Source organism: Plutella xylostella, chromosome 19 (genome assembly GCF_932276165.1).
Source record: "Plutella xylostella chromosome 19, ilPluXylo3.1, whole genome shotgun sequence".
Classification (NCBI taxonomy): domain Eukaryota; kingdom Metazoa; phylum Arthropoda; class Insecta; order Lepidoptera; family Plutellidae; genus Plutella; species Plutella xylostella.
The window spans coordinates 9193101-9219404 of NC_063999.1; the positions used below are offsets into that span (position 1 = coordinate 9193101).

Below are 26304 nucleotides of genomic sequence, written 5' to 3' on the forward strand. Positions count from 1 at the left end.
TCTGTGTATATGTGATTCATAGTTATAGGTGTACTTACTTATTTTTTGTGGTTACCTTTCCATTTGGCTTCACAACAAGACACATTAAAAAGTAATAGAAAAAAGGTAGGTATGACCTGTCCTCTAGTTTACGTTAAATCCAGGTTGCCTCAAAAGTGCCCATAAATAAGCTTGAGTAGAGTGGATCCACATACCTATACAAAGCCCTTGGGATCCACCGATGCACTATGCAACGAGAGATTTCTGGCAGAACATTAAAATTAAATCATAGATGGCGCTAGCGCTAGTAATAGCTTTGTACGTCCCCACCTAAAGCTGCGTGCAGACCGGCCCAACGAACGGTTTTCGTTGACCTTCGTTGCTGCAATCTGCCCTGTTTAATTTTTTTTAAGTAGCCAATTCAGTTTCCCACTGCTTGGCAAAGGCCTCCCCATGTTTATTCCACACGTCTCTGCTGTCGACCACCTGTATTATGTATGATAAATATCCATCGTTGGGCGTTCGTTGGCCCGGTCTGTACGCAGCTTAACGCACAGCGCTCACGGAGACACCTTTGAGCGCGTCAAGTTTACCGACAACAGGCCATGTAGCACAGCGCGCTAATAAGACGTGACAAAAGTTCTCCGTCGCGCTCACTCTTGAGGCTGCGCGATGTGAATGACGGCGATGCAAAACTTTTGTCACGTCTTAAATGCGCCCCGTACTAGCCCTTCTGATGGCGGAGCCCGAGGCATCCACACCAGGCGTGTGCGCTGGGTGAGTTGAGTACGCGCCAATAAGGTAAGCTCTGGACTCTGGTGAGCGTCATCGCATGGACGCATCGCATTCAGTATATTATTTGTGGTATCACCCCCCTTCCCAACTACGGAACCTATTGTGACACCCTGTATATTATTTATAAAAGGTTTTTAATATGATAGCTGTACTTGAGTTAAGTCTGTTTTGATTAGCTATATTATTATATGTATAAGTACTTATGGAAACAATCAAATAAAAAATATATTTAATATAAAATTGGCATATAAGCATTTAACAAAACATATCGGCTTATTATAAAGAAAATAACTTATCTTCAATGCTAGTGTAGGCAACAGTTTAATTAAATCAAATAAAATAAAACATTCTGCGTATGATTCACTAATCTACCTACCAATGACAAACAACCATAGATTATAGATGACTTCATACTCAACCAACGACTTTGTATATATATATATATATTATAATACAAAGTCCTTGTACTCAACAGCACTGCATTTTTTTTTAGCCGGCATCTGATGATGATGAGATGCCGGCTTAAAAAAAAGGAGTTGAGTATGAAGCATGTATGAAGACTATGAAGTCATCTATAATCTATGGTTGTTTGTCTATGATTGAAAATCTCCCATTATGAACTAGGTATTGTATTATTTACTGAAGCCAACTCGTAACATTTTTTTAACATTAAATTTAAAAACCATGGAAGTAATAGGTACTTCGTACAATAAAGTACTTATTACTTCCATGGTAAAAACTGCTTACACTTACAAACATGGTTAAAACAAGCAACTTTATTTTGTTGTAAGTAACTTTAATATTATATTATTATAATGTAGAGTTTAATGATAATCGTATTTTGAGGTTGTTGTCCTGTACCAAGTGAATTCTCATCTATCCAAGTCTGTGTAGGATTTTAAGGTTAACTTAATTGACCTAGTTAGGACCCAACCATGAAAGTTACAAGTACTTAATATTTTTAATTGGCATAAGTTTCTCCAAACTTTGACCAGATAAATTTCTTACGAAATAATGTGTATCCATTCCTATCAAAATATGTATTTATCCCGTAATCCGCGACGCCAGCAAGCGACGACGATACTACAACAGGGACACCACTGTCATGGAAATGTCCTAATAAATCTTTACAGATTGCGTCGTTTGCGTACGGTATAATAATGACATTACCACTTAAAACCGATTTAAATGCATTCATTGGTACACAATAAGTACAAGAAGTATAAAATGATACTACGCAGCCTTTCTCAGTGGTCCCTACACACAGAGTATGCTTGTCTACTTTAGCGAACGTCTCCGGCTCCCAGTCCGACAATACTTCACGGAGGCGACCGCGCTTCTCGATGTCACCCGCTGCAGGCCCCGGTTCGTGTCGATCCAGAGCTGCGAGCATCGCAGCGCGACGCTGCTCTAGGTCCAGCTTGTCCCACCCCGCTTTTAACTGTAATAGCAGCTTCAGGTCTTCGTCAGTCGGATTAGCACGGAGCCAGCCGAGCTTTCCGGAGAGGTAGAGCATCCGATTGCTCTCCCTAGCAAGGTCGAACCCTAAAAAGAAGCTTCGTCCCACCTCGGCCGGGCCCTCAAACACGCCATAGTCGTTGACCCACACGTTCTGCGCCGACGTCGCGAACGCTATCTCGTCTCGCGTGGACGAATCGTTGCACCACAGAGACAGGTAGATCGGGCGGTACTCGTCGAGCAGGGCGAGGAGTTCCTTGGTGGTCCTGTACGTGGATACTAAGACGAGGTGGGGCGGCAGGCGGGGCTCGTCGGCCGCGGGGTCCAGCAGGAAGGTGCTGCGCGGCAGGCAGTAGGGGCCGGGGGCCGGGGGCGCGCCCGCCCGCCGCGCCAGCGCGCGCCGCAGCCCCGCCAGCGCCGCCTCCTGCACCAACACGCGCCGGAGACGCCACGGGTACTGAAACACATCATCACATTACTACACTTCGTAGCTATCAACTGAGTAGCTACTCGGTGGTAAGGTTGGCCGTCCACCAGCCCCTAAATTCTGTAACTTTTTGGTCGTTAGCGTTGACCGTCAACCGTTTCGACCGCAAGTCTATATGCTTGTTCACGTAGGAACGCGCGGGCGCGGGGCGGTAGACGACGCGAGCTTGTGTTCACATTAGCCGCCAGGCGTTTGCGCGAGTGACGACCAGCGACAAGATCAAACTGGTTGAACGTACCCGACGTCGCGAGTGAAACGCGCGCGCCACCGCTAGTTTGACATGAACACACACAAACATCGCAAATCATCGCTAGCGCTCCACGCGTGCCAGTCGCTAGTAGGTATGCCCACTAGTTAGACAGCACGAACACTTGGAATCACTACATATTTATGTTTGATATTTCGTCACCGCGCCCGCGAGTCAACGTGAGCAAGCTAGTGTTTTTTTTTAAACATACAGCATTATCCGTTATTTCAACACCAAAATATACTAATAATATGGATTTTTGTACCGGTGTCGATTTTCAGCAAATTTATAAGAGTCAATATCTCGAAAACCATCGAATTTTTACTAAGCTCATATGATGATATTCTGGCCACTCATGAGTTGGTCTATCAGCCCTCCAAGACATATCGTTGACTTTTGGGACACCCTGTATGTATGAAATGATGGTGCGTCCGAAAGAGAAGAGTCCAACATATTCACTACAAGTCCGATAGACGTTTCACTGCACTCACAGAGCTCAAGACGCACATAATAATATCAAGACGTGACCAAAGTTTTGAATCGCTGCGCGATGTAAGTGATCAGTCTAATAACTATTCAGGGTTATTTGTAAGTAAACCTTATCCTTTCAGGAGGTGATAGAGGAAGGCATTTCCAGTCGATTGAACCATATAATATAAGGTACAATCGACTGGACATGCCTTCCTGTATCACCTCCTGAAAGGATCAGGTCCAGGTTAAAAAAAAAACCTTAGGGACGAGAGAACTTCCTTCATGGGAAGGAAAACAATCTAAGGGGAAGCGAAGCTCGTGGCGGGTCAGGTAGTAGGTAAGTATATATTTAATAATGTTGTATTGTACTTACTATCGGGTTGACGGTGGCGCCGGCCAGGCAGCTGGCGGCGGACTCGGCGTCGCCCTGCTCCGTCAGCACCGCCACGGCGCCCGCCACCATGCCTGTCCACGTCACAACAACATTTTACTTTTTTTTGTTATGCCGACATAGCTAAGCGAGTCAGTAAGCTGACATGGCAGTGGGCCGGACACATTGCTCGAAGGACTGATGTTCGGTGGAGCAGAAGAGTCCTCTAGTGGAGACCACGTACCGGCAAGCGCAGCGTTGGGCGGCCCCCCGCGAGATGGACGGACGATATAGTTAAGTCCGCGGGGAAGCACTGGATGCGGGCCGCCTCGAACATATTCAACAGAAATATTCTACCAGCTGCCATAAGGTTAGGCTTTAGGGAGTGCTGGGTTGAGATGTATGGCCTCGCTTCGCTCGGCAATCTAGGTTTTAGGAAATACTGGGTCGGATTGAATGGCGTCGCTTTGCTCGGCTCTTTAGGATTAAGAAAGTGCCGATTAAGTTGGGCTTTGGGGAATGCCGGGTTGAAGTGTATGGCCTCGCTTCGCTCGAGTCTTTACGGTTTAGGAAATGCCGGTTAAGTTTGAATTGCCTCCTTAATGAAATACGGGGTTGGTTTTTGTGGTCTCGCTTCGCTTGGCTCTTTAGGGTTTCGAGAACGCTGGTAACGTTAAGATTGGCTCGCTACGCTCGGCTCTCCAAGTTTTAGCGAATGCAGGGTTGAGATGTATGGCTTTTACGCTCTTTACGGTTAGGGAAATGCAGGTTAGGTTTGTATTGCCTCGTTTCACTCGGCTATCTACAGGTTGTTGCAAAAGTAGTAGAGTAAGCCGAAAGGGGGTGACCCAGGAGTTTATTTTGAACGTATAAGAACGGTCACCCATTTTACACTTAAGATACCACTTTAACGACACCCTGTATTGTCTGTATTTGTAAAGATCATTAAATTTATATTTATTCTAAAAAGTAGACTCAAGACGGTTTAGAACCGGTCAATCTCTAGACTATAATAAGTAGCTTATAGCAAGCAGCATTTAGTTTGTGCTCATTGCCAAGTCACTGTAATTATAATATAAAGAAAACTATCGATAAGAATAGAATAGAATAGAATAGAATAAAATTTTATTTCAGACCACGTCCATAAAACATTGTAACACATGAAACAAACAAATACAAACATACAAATACAGTAAATACTTACTAAAAAATTACTAAATGTTGTTGATGTTGATTTATAACTACAAAATAATTTGAATAGGACTTGGCTTCTATAAGATCTCATAACTTTTTAAGATGGAAATACTACATCAAGAGACTTGGTATATTTTTTTACATTTAATGTTTTTGGTGGGATTTTACCTTACCGCTATAATAATAATAATAATATGTGGGGACATCTCACACACGGCCATCCGACCCCAAGCTAGGCAGAACCTGTGTTATGGGTGTCGGACAGCTGATATATCTACACAAATACATAGATAGATAGATACTAAATATAAATATCAACACCCAAGACCCGAGTACAAATATCTGTCTTTAAACAAATATCTGCCCCAGCCGGGAATCGAACCCGGGACCATCGGCTCAGTAGTCAGGTCACTAACCACTACGCCATTCGGTCGTCGTGCTATGGAGTGACTTAATCATATGGCGTTTTGTTATATAGTATATACCATTCGATTCTGCTTAGAATCGTAATAGGCGGAGATAAAAAAACGCACTTGTTTTTCAATAAGTAAGTATACTTGTCCAAAATTAATAATGCACATGCAGATCTTCACACCCGTATCATTAAATCGTAAGAGCCTTAAAAAAACACTTGCATTTTGCACCTTGTTCGAAAGAAATAGGAGTCAATATCATGTGTCACATAATCGAAAACAACCGATCTGTCAAAGATTTCTATGCGCATTATCAATTTTGGAGCGCTGTACTTTTAACTTTTTTTTAATTATTGGTATTTTTTGTGTTTTTTTATTGTAATCGATAGATTTTGACTACAGCTCACGATTAAAACCAATATAAATACTGTATAATATCCGAGTCAAAAGTTACGGTTATTACATATCTGGGTTTCCAGTCTCAAAATGGCGGGAAGCCCCCCTTACCCCGTACAATCCCATACTGTTCTTATTTTATTTTAGTTTATTGTATGGAAAACCAACACAGCTTTATACTAGTAAAAAACCAGCTAACCTAATTAAAGATATACAGGGTGGCCCAAAGAGTGACGTCCAAAGGAAAAATGCCAAGGGGTAGCCAAATCACCCCCATATATGTTCAGCAATTCTAACCCCCTTATTCATAGAAAAGTTACAATACGTTTTAACTAATAAACTGTTTTGTCCCTCTCTGTCAAAGAACAAATTGTACTTTGTCGGAGAGGGACAAAACAGTTTATTAGTTAAAACGTTCTGTAACTTCTCTATGAATAAGGGGGTTAGTATTTTAGGAGTTATGATTCTTTTAAATAATTTTCTAAGAAAATTGACCTTAGTGGATTAATTCATTATGTTTCATTATTTTTTTGGACAACTTTTTTTTTTTATTATTTTCGTGTCGTCCTCCTAAATTGATCTTTTAACCATAAAAGTTTCAGCTTCCTAGCTGTAATATAACATAGTTATTTTTTTATCGAATGTCGAATTTTACGATCGAGCTAGTATGCTCTGAATTTTCAACTTGAAATTAAAATTGAAAAAGATAATCTCATGGTCCCTTATTAATTTTAAAAACTTAACTCCTAAACTACTAAGAATTGCTGAACATACATGGGGGTGATTTGGTTACCCCTTGACCTGAAGAATCACTCTTTGGACCACCCTGTATATAAAAAAGCTAATTATAGGTTTTCGCATATGAAGACGATTTAACAATTTATTTTATTTTAATATTGACGGATCACTAACAACTATTTATTACTTAGTAGTTACTATTATACAGTTGTAGTAACAGCGAGTCATTTAGAAGTGACCACTGTTAGGATAACAACATATTAGAGTACCAGTAGTAAGTATAAGTAAAGTAAAATAGTTAAGTAGGTAGGTTGATAATTAGTTAATCTCTGATTTTTAATTGGAAAGAATTCTGACATTTTATAAGTGATGCTACTAAAAAAGTTCTTTACCGAAAAAATGAAAAATTGCGATCCATTTCTGGGCAATAATTTTTTCTTAATATTTTTATACAAAAAGATAAATCTAAATATTTACTTGCTCAAGTAAACTAATACAAAAATAACAAATATTTCAATATAATAGCTGTTCCCGCGAGCTTCGCTTCGCCTTAATAAGTTTTCCCGTGGGAATTCCGCGATAAAAAGTAACATATGTGTTAATCCAGGGTGTCAGCTAACTTCATTCCAAATTTCATTAAAATCGGATCAGCCGTTTTGACGTGAAGAAATAACAAACATACACACATACATACATACACATATACACTTACAAACTTTCGCATTTATAATATGAAGTAGGATCACGACTCACGACCCATGTATCGAATTCATTTTAATTGCTTTATTTTATTCTTTAGCATGGCATCACTTCCTACTAAATTCAGGGATAATAAACCTTTTTAATCAATTTCAAAAAAAGATTGTCTATTCGGTAAGTACATATAATATGTTCGGTATGTATGTAAGATTATTGGAACTGCACCATATTGACATATGACAATATACGAGTACTAGGGTTAATAAACAAATATTCAAAATTTTATAAATGTTTATGTACCTATGTACGTTTATATGCTTGTTGGTATGTATGTTTGTCCACGCATATCTCCGAAACGATTGATCCGATTGTCACTATTCTTTTTGAGGGATCCGTACCTCAAAAGGAAAAAAAGGAACCCTTATAAGATCACACTTTGTTGTCACCACCTTTTTTCTCGGAAACGGGTAAAGATATCAAGCTGATATTTCGTATAGATGTACATAATTATGATGAAATTAAAAGGAAAACTACCTCAGGTAATTAAGTATACTTGTACGGAACACTCACTGCGCGAGTCCAACTGGCTCAGTCGGGTAAGCGCCCGCTTCTCAAGCAAGAGATGCGGGTTCGAATCTCGGCGCTGACATGTAGGTAACAATGAGTTCTTTGAATTTAAGTACAATGTATACCATCGCTCTTACGGAGAAGGAAAACATCTGTGATCATATGTGAACCCACCAACACCGCAGTGGACCAGCGTGGTTGGAAATGGTCCAAGCTTAGGAAGGCAGTATGGAGATGCTGGAGGCGGGTTCCGCTCATCTGGCATAATCTTTATTGACCAAAACTCATTTCGCATAACTCGTATTGTCTAAACTTTTTTGGTCGAACCATCACTTTGCCAAGACTTATGTGGCATAAGGCTCGTTTCGTCTAAAACTCTTTAGGCACAATCTTTAATTAAACACCTAAGTTTCGTTTGCTCAAATTTATGTTCGTCTATACCTATGTATAATCTTGTTTCTCCTAATGTTATCTTAATAAATAATATATTAAGTATGTAGTAAATGTACAAATTGTGGTATTTTTCTCCTACATCCCGAAAATCACGATATTGTATGATAAAAAAATCGAAAGGTAACGACCAATATAATTATTACAAACCCCATGAGATCGAAGCCTAAAAATAGGTGCGACGACGAGCAAAACGAGGAGGAGCGTGTTAGGTGCACATGTTCATCAAAACCAAAGCGGAGCGCAGCGAAGCGGAGCGGAGCGTTTTCCAAACAGCGGAAACAATACAAGGCACCAGTTTGCGCTATGTAGGGAGACGCTCCGTCAAAGTTAAAGCCAAACGAATATTATTACTTTGTATAAACCTATGCCATAGCATTATTAGGCTATTCAAGATTTGGCCATACCATTATTAGGCTAAACAATGTTATGCGAAATAACTTTTTACTAAACCAGATTTATGCCATACGATTTTCGGCGTAACGAGACTTTGACCAAACGTTACTATGCAATACGAGATTAGGCAAAAAAATCTTATGCCAAAAAAGGTAGAACCGCTGGAGGCGCTTCCCCATGGCAAAGGGAGGATCCTCCGACCGTAGGAACCAAGTGTAGGTTTCATCAAAATCGGTTAGTGAGTTTTCAAGATATGGACGTGGAAGTGCTATGATGTGATACTTTATGGTGATAGCTATCACCAAAGAGGTTTATGAGATATATTTTTTCTGAGGTCAATGACTGTCACGATGCATCTGTCACATTGACTGATTTTCATTCGACTTCTTTGAATGCTCGAATGCGCTCATATGTTCTCAGTCTCAGTGTAATTTGCTTCTATTTCTTATCTACATCTTGTTATATTTGTTAAGTTTCTGTTAGGTTTTTCCTTGTTGACTTTTCGCGTTGTGATCGTTTGTTGATTTTTATAAACGTTATGGAGCCTCAACCTGGCCCTTCCCGGGAAACAGCCCCAACTGACAGACCACAAGAGTCAGACTTTCTCTCTCCCAGAAAAAAGCGTCCTCGTGGTTCTTTTGCGCCAAACGAAAAGACCATCATTCTAAATATTTACAAATATAATATAGAAAATTGGCCGGAAACAACTGATTGGAGTGCAAAGGAATGTGCTAAAAAGACTTCCGAGATGATTGGCCTGAGTCTGTCAAGTGTCTATAAAATTATCAAAGAATATAAAGACACAAAAGAGTTTCAGAAACCGAAAAAGAGTGGTCCGCAACTATCTTTCATACATAAATTTGATGACTTTACTTTTACGACAATTCGACGAAAGGTTCACGCGTTTTTCTACAGGAACGAAATTCCGACTATTGCAAAGGTAACGTTATTGCTAAGTAATTCTTTAACTCCTCGATGCTAATATGCTCCCAGTTTAAAACTATACGTGATCCTTTGTTACTTGTCTACATTTAAACTGTAATGTAAATGCTTATTTCAGATTCACCAAGAGATAGCTGGTGATCCAGACATACCTGTTATGTCAAAATCAACATTAAGAAATGTCTTGAAGCATTTAAATTTTAAATACGCAAGTCGTAAACGGCGAAGTACGCTAACAGATCGCGATGAGATAATATTATGGCGTCAAAAATACTTGCACCAAATTAAACAACATAGAAGAGAAGGCAGGTTTATATATTACCAGGATGAAACGTGGGTAAACGAAGGCAAGTATTGATTACTAATGTGTTAATTTACTTTTAATAACCTATTTTCTTTAAGAACTATGTTTTCAAACTATTAGTCGGCACTCAAATTTTGTACTTATTATGAACTTACTGTCGCCTAAATGAATAAAATAGATAAATTTATATTTATATGTATATAACTTTCAGGACATACCGTCAATAGAGTGTGGTGTGATACCAATATTCAATCTTCACGGCAAGCTTTCCTCGATGGGTTGACAACAGGGCTTAAGGCACCCACAGGAAAAGGGAGGCGGCTTATTATTAGTCATATAGGGAGTGAAGAAGGATTTTTGGAAGATAACATATTGATTTTTGAAGCAAAAAAGGGCTTGGCAGATTACCACAGGGAAATGACTGGGGAAGTATTTGAGGAGTGGTTCATAAAAATACTTGAAAAATTGAAACCCAACTCGGTAGTAGTTTTGGATAATGCTCCGTATCATTCAAGGAAGGTTGAAAAAGTACCAACAAGTGCATGGAAAAAAAGTGATATCCAAGCGTGGTTGACCTCAAAAAATTTAAATTTTGAAGAAAAAATGTTAAAGGTGAATTTGTTGGAAATTGTGGGTCAGGAGAAACACAAATACCAAAAGTGTATAGTGGACGAAATGGCCGCAGCACAAGGCATCACTGTGCTTAGACTGCCCCCATATCATTGTGAGCTAAACCCAATAGAATTGGTGTGGGCTCAAGTGAAGGGGCATGTCGCAAGACACAACACAACCTACAAAATGGCGGAAGTTAAAAAACTACTACTAGAAGGTATAAAAAATGTTACTCCTGAGAAATGGCAAGCATGCATCAGCCACACAATAAAAGAGGAAGATAAGATGTGCACTCTCGACGATTTTATCGACAGAGTTACAGAATCTCTAATAATTAATGTCAGCGATGCTGATGATGAAGATACTGATGATGATGATGATAATAGTGATGATTAGGTAGAGATTTTAATAAACAAATCCATCATCATCCATCCATCGTCATACCTATAGCAGTTCACTGCTGGACGTATTCCCTCCCAAAGCACGCCACTGGATTGGACAGACTCTGCAGCTGGGTAGAAACAACTTCCAATCAGAGGTCAATAGAAGAATACAATTGGGCTGGGCAGCATTTGGCAAACTTCGTCAAGTCTTCTCGTCGCCCATACCACAAAGTCTCAAGACGAAAGTCTTTGATCAGTGTGTCCTACCGGTTATGACCTATGGGGCTAAAACGTGGACACTTACTGTGGGACTGGTTCACAAACTGAAGGTCACTCAGCGAGCTAAGGAAAGAGCTATGCTTGGAGCTATGCTTGAAAGATCGCATCCGGAACGAAGTAATCTGACAGAGAACTAAAGTCACCGACATAGCTCACCGAGTTAGTAAGCTTAAGTGGCAATGGGCTGGTCACATCTGTCGAAGAACCGATGACCGATGGGGTAAACGTGTTCTGCTGTCTTACTCCCAGCGATGAGTCGCTGACACAATTTCACCTGTATCGCTAATTTGGTACCACCACCGCACATTTTAGACTCACAGTTTGCTGTGACGTCACGCAAGCCAGTCAGTGCACACAATACAATTTTATAGAGCGACATCTCTTTTTTTTACCTCTATTCAAATACGAACGCAACATCTCCCTGACATCGGCGCGGCTACCGTTTCAAAAATAATTACTAGTTGTTTTTAGATATATTTTCTACGACAGCGATAATTATATAAGATAATTGAGATTATCTTTAATTGTATTTTTCACTGTTTGTAATATATTTAGGTAGGTACGGTAATTATTTCTCACCTTAGGTAAATCCCCTTTTAATTTGGAGCGCCGCACTTAATAAAATGGATACAGGGACTAAAAAAAATATATTATAGTCTCAGATGTCCAGACTCGTATTGAAAAAGTGCCCAGCCCAAAAAGGTTTGTGATCTCTGATTTGTCTAAAATTGATAACTGTCAGAATTCCGTAAGATTACTAATAACAGTGTAGTTAGTAGTACTTATAAAGTTCTATTTCGATGGATAGATATATACACCATCGTCTGCGACGAAAATTCTTTTTTATATTCGATATCTTTTTAAACATCGAACATAAATTATGTATTGCAAAAAGAGACAGCGCGGCCGCTGTAATTATTTCGACGTCTGCCATTGCCGACACTTGAAAGCGACGTGAGTGGTAGGGCAGTATGTAAACACACACTATGCACACACTCCTCTCAATCCTGCTGCAGCAGTATTTAGGGACTTATCGCCGGTAGCGCGAGGGGCAGCGGCAGGGGCTGAATGTAAATGGGGTAAAAGACGTTCATCGTATTCACGTCAAAAAACGAAAAGGTAAATTTCAAATGCGTTTTTCTCAATAAGGGGCCGTCCATTAATCACGTGAGGCTCAAAGGGGGGGAGGGGTATGGAAAACCTCACGAAACATCACGAAGGAGGAGGGGGGGTCTCGTTAGATCACATGCACCACGACCCACTGCTGGGGCACGCGTCTCCTTCCAATGAAGGAAGGGTTTAGGCCTAGTCCACTACGCTGGCCTAGTGCGGGTTGGTGGACCCCAACACAAGCAAGCTTGTGCTGAGAGAGTTGTCGGGTAAGTGGGCAACCCGACTGTCAGATGTTTTCGAGCCGACTGCTGCCGAAGCAGCAACCGGGACCCACGGCTTAACGTGCCGTCCGAAGCACGGAAGCGTCCATGCAGAAAAGAACCACTTGAAATTGGTCACCCATCCAATGGCTGACCGTGCCAGTTGTTGCTTAACCTCAGTGATCAGTTACGATCACTGAAGCCCGCTCGACTACGGACGCTTCACGTGTACATACAGACATCACGTGTATTATTTTTTTGTCAAAAAGCGCTAGGTATTTCTGAAACGAAATTTTGAAAGGCGCAAAAATTTGAACGATTTGTAATATGACCTTGATTGACTCGCCCGCCGTTGCAGCAACGAGCTCCCGGCGCGCCGCGAAAGACTTGATCTTTCAGCATCTACAGGGTGTTGCAAAAAGGGTTTACTAAGCGGAAACTTACATGTGCAGCATGGTATATTCTATTATATTCTATTCTCTGTGGGGGTGTAAGTACCTGCACCTGGCTCTCTCGAGTGGAACATTTATGCATGTCCCCAAGGTCTAAACTGCCTTCCTAAGCTTGGACCATTTCCCACCACGCTGGCCCACTGCGGGTTAGTGGGTTCACATATCTAGATGTGCTAGATCTAGATATGCAGGTTTCCTCACGATGTTTTCCTTCATTGTAAGAACGATGGTATACGTTGTACTTAAGTTAAAATAACTCATTGGTACATGTCAGCGCCGGGATTCGAACCCGCATCTCTGGCGTGAGAAGCGGGCGCTTACCCGACTGAGCTATTTTGGTATATGTAAACCCGAAAATGAAAACAGAATTTCAAAATTCGCGAAAAAAATTATCATTTCCCTTAGAAACTATGTTGGTCACGTGACTTTTTACTATGGAGAATGACTTTTTTTTTCGCGTATTTGGAAATTATGATTTCATTTTTGGGTTTAGATATATACCACGCTGCACATGTAGGTTTCGGCGTAGTACCTATATCCTTATTACCCGACTACCGAAGGAGGAGGGTAATGTTTTTCAATTGTATGTTTGTATGTATGTATGTATGTATGTATGTCTGTTTCTTTGTTTCCTCCTGTAGCCTAAACGGCTTGATAGATATTGATGTATGAGGTATCGTTAGAATCGTATTGATTGCGATCGCCTGCGATACTTTCCATTAACATTGGGGCTTGTTTTCATCTTTTTAGCGTGCAGTCAGGTTTTTTTTTGTTTATAATTATATTTTTTTTGCAACTGTATATCTTCGTTCTCTCATGCCTCATAATAATAAAATTAATACCAGGATATGCTGTAGTCAAGGACTACACATCAGAATATGTTTTATCAATGGCCGCTCTGGGTCATGGCGCCATATAAATTTGGCTATTCTCCTTTCCTCAAAATGTGTGTTTCAAATGCGTTAAAATAATCGATTTTCAACAACATAAATTCGCGCATCTTTTGTATGTTAACATTTATTTAATTTTGTGTTTTTTATAGCTTGAAGGGACTCGGTATAATCGAATCGAAAAGCTTCGGCTAACTATATCGCTTCTGCAACACCATGTACTTATATGAAGTGGTCACTGTTGTGAGTTACACATAAATAAAAGTAAGTACCTACCGGGTAAATAATTGTTTTCTTCAACGCCATAATTAAGATTCTTTAGATCCGGTCCCTTTGGTTCTGCGTAATATTGAATATGATCTGTAGTTAATCTGCAACATAAAGTAAAATAACAGACAATGTTGATTAAAACTATCGTCCTACTTATCTCTAGGTACGCTGCGAAGGTAGTTACCTAGTGATGTAACGAATTTGTGTTTTTGGACATTCGCGAATGCGAATGCGAAAATCTGATATCAACATTCGCGAATGCGAATATTCAGTTTGTGTTCCAATTTGGCGCCATTTGTTTGGTTTGGTGGCAGTCAAGTACTGAACGAATTACGATCCGTTCTAGGCGCATTCCGAATCAGACTAGCCAATACTAGTCGCAGTTTTCTTTTAAAAGTAGTTATACCTACTTTAGTTAGCTCCATAAATGTTACGACACATTGCAACTGTATGCGGTTTCAGAGGACGACTTACACGAAACATTTAAACGTATTTAAATCTATGGATGTCTTGCTCTAACACTACAGGGTTATTGGTAAGTTGAGTCAGGCCCTTTCAAGAGGTGATAGAGGAAGGGGTTCCGCTCATCTCGCATAATCTTTATTGACCAAAACTCATTTCGCATAACTCGTATGGTCTAAACTTTTTTGGCCGAACCATCACTTTGCCAAGACTTATGTGGCATAAGGCTCGTTTCGTCTAAAACTCTTTAGGCACAATCTTTGAACACCTAAGTTTCGTTTGCTCAAATTTATGCTCGTCTATACCTATGTATAATCTTGTTTCTCCTAATGTTATCTTAATAAATAATATATTAAGTATGTAGTAAATGTACAAATTGTGGTATTTTTCTCCTACATCCCGAAAATCAAGATATTGTATGATCAAAAAATCGAAAGTTAACGACCAATATAATTATTACAAACCCCATGAGATCGAAACCTAAAAATAGGTGCGACGACGAGCAAAGCGAGGAGGAGCGTGTTAGGTGCACATGTTCATCAAAACCAAAGCGGAGCGCAGCGAAGCGGAGCGGAGCGTTTTCCAAACAGCGGAAACAATACAAGGCACCAGTTTGCGCTATGTAGGGAGACGCTCCGTCAAAGTTAAAGCCAAACGAATATTATTACTTTGTATAAACCTAATAAACCTATGCCATAGCATTATTAGGCTATTCAAGATTTGGCCATACCATTATTAGGCTAAACAATGTTATGCGAAATAACTTTTTACTAAACGAGATTTATGCCATACGATTTTCGGCGTAACGAGACTTTGACGAAACGTTACTATGCAATACGAGATTAGGCAAATAAATCTTATGCCAAAAAAGGTAGAACCTAGAGGAAGACATTGAATCGACGAATCCTATCATGCATTATCCATAACTTAACCATTTCTAAAATATTTAATATTTAAGCTTTTTTATATTTTGCAAAAATGTTTAAGCTTAAAACCAAAAATAAAAAAATACTAGCTATATTTTATAACTTTTTTGGTTGTTTTGCATACCTTAATAAAATAATCAAATGTGACTAAAATTAGACACAAAAAAACCTTGCTATATTTCAATATTTTTTTTTGGTTGTTTTGCATTAGTAATATCTCAATAAACTAATTAAAATAATCAAATGTGCTTTATTCGACTTAAATTAGACACAATACCTAAAAATAGATAAACATTTTATAAAACATTCAAAACGTAAAAACAAATAAGTTAAATTAAATAAGAATGTCATATACGTCACTGACGTGTTCGCGATAAGGTGCTCGCTTGTTTAGATCGAGTCATAAAAATCAAAACAACGTTATCAAGTCATAAAAAGTTTAATAAACAAATAATCAAGTGACAATTGTTTACATCAAGTGTTATCTTAGTGCATAGTGGCGTATTACTAGGATATCTTTGCAAAAGTGATCAGTGAATATATCATTACAATCATTTTTTGTGGGTGTATACCGAAAACGCAAGTTGTTCTAACAGTTTGTGTACCCTGCATGCGCAATTAGTAAAATAATCACAAATAGTTGTCAGTGCCATCTGGGTTTCGTCAGAAAACGCAATTTTGTAGTGCCGTCTAGCGCAACACACTTATTAAGTGTAGCTGGGTCTGTCTGTCTGCCGTGCGCGCATATCATAAAAAATTGTTGTACCTACGCAATGACTAAATGCGGAGGCTGTAGCAAACACATACCGCGGGGCGATGTGACTAAATGCGCGAAATGCTCCAAATGCGTTACTGTCTATCACCCGTACTGCCTAAAGGGGGGTGATCAAGATGCGCGCCCTGACACCTGGCTGTGCCCTGCGTGCGCCCCGGCGCCGGCAGCCGCGGAGACCATCCCCGCCTCCCCCCTCACACGGGCAGTGTCGAGCAGCCCGGACGTGCCCGAGCTGGTCGTGGCTGAGGACCGGCTCAACTCCACGGCGAACGACACCACCGAGGAGTTCAAGGTGGAACTCGGGCTCGAGATGCGGCTCTTCCGCCAGGAGCTGACAGCGGTCCGACAGGAGATCCAGATGTTCCGCAGTGAAATGATGGAGATGAAAAACTCCTTCACTGCAACAGATCAGCGTCTCAACACACTGGACTCGCGAGTGGACTTGCTGGAGCAGCGGCTCACGGAGGGGACGGGCTCGCGGCTCGAGGCTGTCATAGCAGAATTGCGACTGGAGCTCAATGAGAAAGACCAGGAGCTACTTGAGAACGACGTGGAGGTGACAAATCTTCCGGAGGAGAACGGAGAAAACCCCATGCACCTGATACTGTCAGTGGCATCAAAGCTCGGGGTCAACCTGCACGAGTCAGACGTGGTGAGCGCGGAGCGTGTTGGTGCGAGGAACAGGTGGAGCCGGGCGCAGGGCGACAGCGGGGAGGGCGCGGGCGCGAGGGCGGGCCGGCCGCGGCCGCTAGTGGTGCGGCTCACGCGACGCGCGGTGAAGGACGAGCTGATGACTGCCGCGCGCGTCCGCCGCGGGGCCACTTCAACCGACCTCGGGCAGTCCTCCGCGCCGCGTCCCATCTATGTTAACGAACGCCTGACGAAAACCAACCGCCAGCTATTCTACCAGGTTCGGGAAGCTGGCCGTAGGCAGTCGTGGCGATTTCTCTGGACCAAAAAAGGCCGCATCTACGCACGCCAGGGCCAGGACACTCCGCGACACTGGATACGCACTGTTCATGACATTGCTCGTGTGTTTGGTGTCGCTCCGACGACTGCCTCGAACGTTTAACTACAGCAAAATAACTTGTCATTACACTATCGGCCTTCCTACCTATACTTATAAGATGCCTTATTGTTGTATTCCATTACAGACACAAATTGTTTACATTATGTGCGTAGCTAGTACATTTTCTTGTTTTGTACATAAAATTGAACCGTTATCTCTTAACTATAGGAGCCTCGTTATGTCTGAGAGAGTTTTATGTTGGTCTTATTGTTTCGGTAATGTTTGTAGCTATGGGCGTCATCGATACCTGTTATATTATCATGTTTCAAGCACTAATCTAAGAGTTACCTCCGTGTCTATTGTGTGTTGTTGCCCGGGACCGACCGCGGCGGCGGCAAGCTGTTGTTTAATGATAGCCGAACGTATTGTACGACCCGTGAAATATATATTATACACCCTTATACATACTTACACATGCCTATACATACACATAAATATTCACATTCCCAAATGCATATTTATTTCCAACATCTATAACATATCTGAATCGCTTACCTATAAAATACATGTAAATAAAAATGAAAAAACATAAGCTATTTACAGTTGGTATTTTTAACGCGGGATCCCTGTCAACCGGTCATGATGAATTTATAGCAACTATGCAACGATATGGAGCGGATATAATAGCGATCAACGAGACATGGCTTAAGGAGGGCACGACAGACTGTGCCCCGGTAGTGCCCGGGTACAAGCTGCGTCACGTGCCGCGCCCGCCCGCCCTGCGCGCTCGCGGCGGCGGCGTGGGCTTCTACATCAAGGACGGCATCACCGCGCGCACGAGGAAGCACCCTGTGTCGCCCTCGGTGGAGCAGATGTGGGTTAGCTGCACTGTCAACTCCATCAAGTTACTCATCGGAACCGCGTACAGGCCAGAATGGTTAGATATTAACACGTTCTTCGATTCTCTAACGGATTCGATCACCTCTTTTTCTGGCTATGATCAATTGTTACTGATGGGAGACTTCAACATAGACTTGTTGACCAATAATAACAAGAGTACCTTATTCAGGGATTTCCTACGTAGCGTTGGTTTAACACAAACAGTACAGGAACCTACCCACTTTGCCAACGACAGCAGCGAGACACTAATAGATATAGTTTGCTCAGATACTGAAATTAGCCATACTAAAGTTGACTATATTCCTACACTAGGTAGGCATGCATTTATTACAGCAATATTAAATATTAAAAAACCCAAAATCATACCTAAAATTATGACCATTCGACCTCTAGGCAACATACTTTGGGACTTCTTCAATAATGATTTAAATAATCTCGATTGGGAAAGTATCATGCAAATTAACGACCTAAATGCAATGATAGATAATTTCAATAACATGGTTCACCAATTGTTTAATCTTCACGCGCCAGAAAAGCAGATATGTATCAGAGATCCCGGCTACCCGTGGATAACTGACAACATAAAATATATGATGTACTTGCGAAACGCAGCATTCAAAAAATATAAATTAACCAAGTCGGAGAGTAATAAAACCTACTACCTTGAATTAAAAAAACTAGTGAACTCGTCGTTAAATCAAGAAAAACGCGCCTATTTTGAATATTTTATAAATAACAATAGCAAAAACTCAGTCTCACTCTGGAAGAATCTTAAAAAAACCGTACTCAGAAATCATAAACAAACTGACCTGCCACCGCAATTTAATGACCCTGAGGCGATAAATAAGCACTTTTTAGATTTACCTACTAAGGAGGAATTAAATTTTTCTGACTTAGCTAATTTTGAAACCAGTAGATATGGTCAATCTAAATTTCAGCTTCATTCTGTAGATAGTAAAACCGTACATAAATGCATTAATCACTTAAAATCTAACGCACAAGGTATCGACTGTATTTCTCTTGACATGATCTACCTCACCCTTCCGCGCACGCTGAATGTTATTACCTACATTATAAACTATTCTTTGACAAACTATACATTCCCGGAACTTTGGAAAACTGCTATAATTAAACCTATACCTAAGACATCGTGTCCATCTACGGTAAATGAACTGAGACCAATTAGCCTACTCGTATGCCTGTCAAAAATACTAGAAAAAGTCGTAAGGGATCAGATGAGCAAATACATTGAATGCAATAATATTCTCCCCACTGTCCAATCAGGGTTTAGGAAATTTCGCAGCACGTCAACGGCTCTCCTTGACGTAGTAGACAATATACTATGCTCCCAGGACAAAGGCCAGGGCACTATCCTCACACTTTTAGACTTCTCACGTGCCTTCGATACCATTAGTGTCCCTCGCCTCCTAGCTAAACTGACCTACTATGGATTTGAAGCCGATACAGTGAGATGGTTCTACAGTTATCTTAATCAACGATCTCAGATTGTAAAGCTCACTAATATCAATGGTGAAACGCAAATCTCATCACCCAGTCCAGTGACGAGAGGAGTCCCGCAAGGATCAATCCTTGGTCCCCTTTTATTTATCTTGTACGCTAGTGACATAGTAGACTGCATTAAAAATTGTAAATATCACATCTACGCTGACGACCTGCAAATTTACCTTTCATGCGTCCCAGATGGCACTGAAGAAACAGTAAGACTAATAAATGAGGACCTAAACCAAATAGTGGCTTGGTCTAAAATTAATTCTCTCCTACTGAACCCGATTAAGTCGAAATTTCTTATAATAGGCACAAAACAACAGGTACACAAAATAAAATCCCATAACCCAGATATTAAGGTGGCCGGAGAATCTATTCAATTAGTAAGCGAGGCTAAAAATCTCGGCATCAATTTCGACTCTAACCTACGCTTTGAGAAACACATTTTAAATTTAGTATCAAGCTGTTTTTATAGATTAAAAGTTCTTTATCGTATAAGACCATACATAAATCTTGAAGTTCGTGAACAATTATGTGAAAGTTTAGTTCTATCTAAACTAAACTATGCAGACACCGTTTACGGCCCCTGTCTCTATGGCAAAACGCAACGTCTCCTTCAGCGTGTTCAAAATGCTTGCGCACGGTACTGCCACAATATCCCTGCACGATGTCACGTGACACCTTACATAAATAAGTCGAATATTTTAAAATTAGCAAGCCGTCGGCATCTCCACTTTGCTTGCCTCCTATATGGTATCATACAAAAAAGGGTGCCTGAATATTTGTATAACAAGTTACGGTGGTCACGTGACTTCAACTCTCACCGCACCAGGGCGTCCTCGTACTTGCTCCTGACTCCACAGCACAAGTCTGCAGCATTCATGGGCTCGTTCTCCTTCAACTCCACTCATTGTTGGAATAGGTTAGATCCAAGTCTGCGCGACCTGAAAACCGTGCAATCATTTAAGACTAAGCTCAAAAAATCCTTGCTAGCAAAACAAAAGTCTGATTGATAGCAGTCGTCCGAGTTTCTCATGTCATATACCTACAAATAATTTCATTTTCAAATATCAATATATACCTATTATTATTATTATTTTTTTGTTAATCATAGTTGTTTTTGTCTCCTGCCACACGCCATGTTTGTTTAGTTTTATTATATATCATACAGTAGGTACTTATGTATATTATACACTCGCACTAGGCCACCGTGGTGGACTAAGCCTAAACCCTTCCTTCATTGGAAGGAGAACCGTGCCCCAGCAACGGGGAAGTGATGGGTTGTGATGATATACAGTTAAAGTAGGTGTATCTACTTACAACAGTGTTATTCGCGACGTGCAGACAGAATATTCAAACAACATCCCTCCATATTTGTGTAATTACCTACTACATAAGTAGTGGTTCGTTATGTTCGCAGCATAAATTCTGGAATAAATGTACACAAGGTCAAAAAAGAATAAAACCACCGTGTCTAAATAAATTCCATGAAGGTAAATATTTAAATAACATGACTGTAAGCATTTATTATGAAATATATGACTACTTACCTCATACACATAACTTCTTATTACTTATAATTTATTAAAGTTTAACATTTCACATTTTTCACATCGTATTTCATACTTTATTCAATAATTTAGCACGTAGTGAGTGTGCAGCGCGGCAGCGTCGCGTGATCTGTATCTGAAAGCCGCGTGCCCGGGGACAGGGAACTGAAAACACGAACCGGTTTGAACTGGAATGTACCTGCAAACCTCGGGTTCACAATGGCAGCTGTGGTGTACGCTCACTATCAGAACATGCATAGGTACACACACATATAATAAATATATTTAATGTATTTATTAGGTCAGTGGCATCACAGGGGAAGCGGCTGAAAATCAGCGCGGTAGTAGGTATAAACCCCTATCACCGCATAAGCTGAGCCGCCGTCCGTTTCGGTGCTTGGCAACACACACCTAAGTACCTATTGTTTTTGTTTCATTTGTAGTTGTACAGTCCAACTGAAAAGTATTTTTCATTGTAATTAAAAGTTAGGATCCACTTTCGTTTTCAGGACCTTGTACTGTACCTACCTTGTTTTTATTTTATTTTTTGTGTACTTTTTACTTTTTTTCTGTTTGTTTTTGGTGTGTGTTTGCAGTGCACTGAATAAACATTTTCTTTCTTTCTTTCTATATGCATACACTATTTGTGCGTACTAATCGCGTATACTTTCAAGTTGGGATTTACTGAATCGTTCTTGAAAATATACATTGCTATTACGCACATTGTTTGATTGGCGTACTTGTCGCATATAATTTATACCTACATGCTGATTCTGATTTACTTAACTATTTCGGTAAATGTACATGACTACAATTTACTTGTTCTGCCTGTCATACCTATAGAAAGTTAATAAATAAAGATTAACAAACTCTAATTTAATTGATATAAACAGCCATTATACTTGCAAGTAAGAATACTAATATCTTATTATTTATATGAATTAAGAGTAATACCTACTACACTCACGAGAAATAAAAAAGTTCCAGTGACGATAGCTCCTGAACCAAAAAAACTAGCTTAATGACGCCGTCGGCAATATTAAAGTACATTTAACAACGCATCAAAATATTATTATAACCAACTAAAAACGTAAATTTTGATCAAATTCTAAATGAAATGTTTTTAAAATTGGGGTCATTTGGTGTTGACATTTTGCAACTTGGACTTATTGATTGCTCGTGAGTGTATTAGGTACCCTATAAACCTATTAGAGACATATTTTTCATCAAGCCTACCCTGTCTATCTATGGGTATTAAATATAAAAACCTACTAGCTGGTAACTAATCACATATAGTTTCAAGTGCTCCCATTGCCGCTTGGCACTTGAAAATATACACGATTAGTACGCAGTGGTAACGGCTGCAGTATATTTTCAAGCCATAATTTTGGCCCAACTTACTTGAAAATATACGCTATTAGTGCGTAATGGCCTTGTATACTTTCAAGTAAATCATGGCACCATTTTAATTTGAAACTATACGTGAGCAGTCCCACCCTCTGCGTTCTGGCCTTGTATAGTTTCAAAACACGCCTCGGAACCCGATTACCTTTCTAAACAAATGTAGTATTTACTTACTTGTAGAAAGGTAACTACAGGTATTAAAGTGTAGATACTAAGGGTATACTAAGCCGAAAGGGGATGACTCAAGGGGTTATTCTGAACAACTTTTGTTCTACGAGTTTTGCAAATTCGCGAAAAAAAATATTCGTTTTCCATGGTAAAAAGTCACGTGTCATCAAAGTTTCTATGAAAAAGGTTTTTTTTGTTAATTTTTAAGTTTAGGTTTTTTTTGTTAAACAAGTGAGACAGGGGTTCACCCTGTCTCACTTGTTTTTACCCGACTGCCGAAGGAGGAGTGTAATATTATTCGATTGTATGTATGTATGTTTGTAAGTATATTTTTTGGTAGCCGAATAATATATTTTTTTATTTTTAGGGTTTCGTACCTTAAAAGGAAAAAAGCAACCGATAGCCTCCTGACACCTGGCGTGCTATGAGTAGGACATTGAAAAAAAATATAATATATACTTAAAAAATACGTATATTCAAAGTTTTATGGAGTATCCCTGTTTTAAGTTTTATAAAGTATCTATCCCTTAAACAATTTGTTCTTTGACAAAGTGACAAAACAGTTCAGTAGTTAAAATTATTTATTTTTTTTCAATTTAGGAACTGTGCATACATTTATACCTCTCGGGGTCAGGAGGTTTAAGATCTCTTTGTTGTCCGTCTGTCTGACTGACTGTCTGTCACCGCCCTTTTTCTCAGAAACGGGTAAAGATATCAAGCTGATATTTTCCATAGATATGGGGAGTACCCCAAAAAATATTGGGGTACTCCCTCTCCCATACAAGTAAATTGGGGCTGATATTTTTTCCGGTTATTTTGATGGTGTAGGTAGGGTATCGTTGAACAGGTCTTTTAATATAATAGGTATAAAAAAGGTATAAAATATTATTTATAAAAAAACTTTATAATTTAATTTATAATTATAATAATATAATTTATTATTTTATAAAAAAGGTATAAAATATTATTATTTTGCTTTTACCCTTAAATTTGGGGACCACACCATAGACAAATCCTAAATAAAAAATGATTTCAATAGATAGCGTGTTTTTATGTTGGGTAACTCAGAATAAGAAGTGATGATATCTCAGAATAATAATGGTCAATGGTGCTATTCCGCTGAGCACCGAAACCGGTGGAACACAAGTGAAAAGTGGTCATGGAAACGCACTAGGATAGACCCTGCTCCTAGAACAAGGCATGAGTTTGTGATTTGTGTGCGTGAAAAGCGAGGATGGAAACTTTGAATATTTTCTTGATTTTTTTTATTATTGTTGCAATAACATATATAGTATTTTTTCTGAGTTACCAACCGAAGTCACCCTGTGACAGGGTGACTAGATAGGTACTTCTGCATATCCGCCGTCTATCGTTGGTTTTTTTAGTAACTACTGTCTATAGAAGAAATTCCTTCATTGTCAATTTTACGTTACGAATGAATTTAGTAAAACCTAACTAATCCAGAGGAAACCTAAAATATCTTTCTGTCTCTCTGAAAAACATACTTAATAACCCAAACTCGATGCTTTTAGCTATTAACATCTTTGAAATAAAATTCAGTCACCACCTTGTTCCTGCCCTCATCAGATCCTCACGAGACCATACCTCAACCAGCACCATGAGACTGTGTTTTTGAATCCTAACCTATTGTTCCTACGTATTGTCATCACTTAGATCCATTCGCTATATTCCTGCTCCTCATCAGACCTTTACGAGACTGTAATGCCAAGCGAGAACATTGCCCACTATCTAATTTAATTTAATGTATATTGAATATTAAGAATTATGCTTCCTCAATTTCAAATCAAATTATGTTGGTGTCATAAAAGTTGAAAAAGTGCAATGACAACCAATGTGCAGTGATTTTGTATCTGTACACGAAAAGATCGCGAGCTGTCAGTGCTGCCTAAACCGACGTGACCCTTCTTTGGAGGCCAGCGGCCGACTGAGTCAAACGTCACTTGTGTTTATGATTTTATAACACAGAAAGCCGCCATAGATATTTGTATGAAGATTTGAGGGAAAAAAATTGCTCAAGTTTGGGATTAATTTACACAAAATAGGTGTGTGTTTATTTAAAAACAAGGTATTTAGCGCCTAGTCCAAGCATTTATCTTTATAATTTGATAAGAATCATATGGCAATTCTTGATAATTACGACACAGTTGTTACAATACGGGAGTGTGATATCCTGGTTTTTCGTGATATTCTGAAATTAATTTACAGTTATCCATAATCATTTACTTAAATTCGAATGATTCAGCACCTAGCTAGACTCTTTAACTACCTGTGTGATTTTTTTCAAGGCTGTAGAGCATCATTTACTACATAATTCTATGACAATGCCAACCCTCGATTCCCTATTGCAGACCCTTAAACAAAGAGTTTATTTATGTTTAGGTCTTATGAAACTATGAATTGGCCATGCTACCAATCTATGATATGTATTTTTTATAATTTATTTTGAAAATATAGACCATTTTGAGAAACTAATTTCGTTATTTTTGTATTTTATTCATTACAACTATTTTTAATATTTATTTAAAATTTGGCCGGCTGAATGTATGTAACTTCACATAAATGCATTATAGGATTTATCCTTGCCTGCGCTACAAAAAAAAGCAAAAGTGTTACAGTGAGGTAGAATGTCATTGTCATCTAACTCTAAAATCATAACATTGTTAACCCCTCACCTGTCGGCGGCCATTTTGCATATTTCATCATTCAATATCGTTATTTCCGGGATGTAGGAGAAAAATACCACAATTTGTATATTTACTTCATACCTACTTAATATATTATTTGCTCCTTCAAAAAACGATACACATACGCCATTATACAGAATTATCCAATCATCACAACATTTTTTTAACACTGTTTCCAGAGTTGTTTAGTACTCGCGGCGATTTTTCCATACATTGCACAAATATAAGAAATAAATGTACAAAATGAGGGCTTAATGCTAAGAGCATTTTCTACCAGCCAACCTACAGGAGGTACAGGAAAACTAGTACAAAATATTATATTACACCAATAAATTAAAACAATACGCTTCGTTGATCATTTTTATTATTTAATATTTTTTCAATAACGCGCCTCAATGAGGCGATTCGAGCACCAGATTTTATAAGGATATAAAGGTCGGTTTGGGAACCGATTTAACAGCCGATAGGTTATATGCCATCCTTGTCGTTTTTTTTTACACTTAGTTGAGGTTAAAGCAAGATAAATGTAGTTCACATAGGCAATATCGCTCACTTAAATACGGCAGACCAGTAACATCTTTAGAGATGGCGGGACATAATATGTGGACTATTTATTGCCCACCATATAAAGGTTGGTCGACAGCCGAGGGGTTAAGCTCGAGGCAAATTTCGAGAGGCAGCATTTTCGAAATGAGCCTCTCTTGTTGCCATCGTAGTATCGACTCGTTTATTAT

General features: G+C 39.5%; 2 protein-coding genes across 4 annotated transcripts in view; one reads left to right on the forward strand and one right to left on the reverse strand.

Moving 5' to 3' along the window:
* Positions 1–991: 991 nt before the first annotated feature.
* Positions 992–26304, reverse strand: part of LOC105389905 — a 38145-nt gene continuing 12832 nt past the window's right edge. For all 3 annotated transcript variants that reach the window (XM_048627569.1, XM_038105965.2, XM_038105964.2), the window contains exons 5-7: positions 14172–14266; positions 3811–3902; positions 992–2689 (exon numbers count right to left, since the gene is read on the reverse strand). In XM_048627569.1, coding sequence (XP_048483526.1) covers positions 1736–2689; positions 3811–3902; positions 14172–14266 — 1141 coding nt within the window. In that variant the 3' untranslated portion in view covers positions 992–1735. The remainder of the gene's footprint in view (positions 2690–3810; positions 3903–14171; positions 14267–26304) is intronic.
* LOC119692978 lies at positions 8828–11626 on the forward strand. Its single transcript, XM_038114743.2, has 2 exons — positions 8828–9949; positions 10118–11626. The coding sequence occupies exons 1-2, from the start codon at positions 9760–9762 to the stop codon at positions 10912–10914; spliced, it is 987 nt and encodes a 328-aa protein (XP_037970671.2). The 5' UTR covers positions 8828–9759; the 3' UTR covers positions 10915–11626.

Coding starts and splice junctions, on each gene's coding strand:
- LOC119692978 (XM_038114743.2), top strand. CDS start 9,760: ATGTCAAAATCAACATTAAGAAATGTCTTGAAGCATTTAAATTTTAAA. Junction 9,950..10,117: donor TGAAACGTGGGTAAACGAAG/GCAAGTATTGAT, acceptor TATAACTTTCAG/GACATACCGTCAATAGAGTG.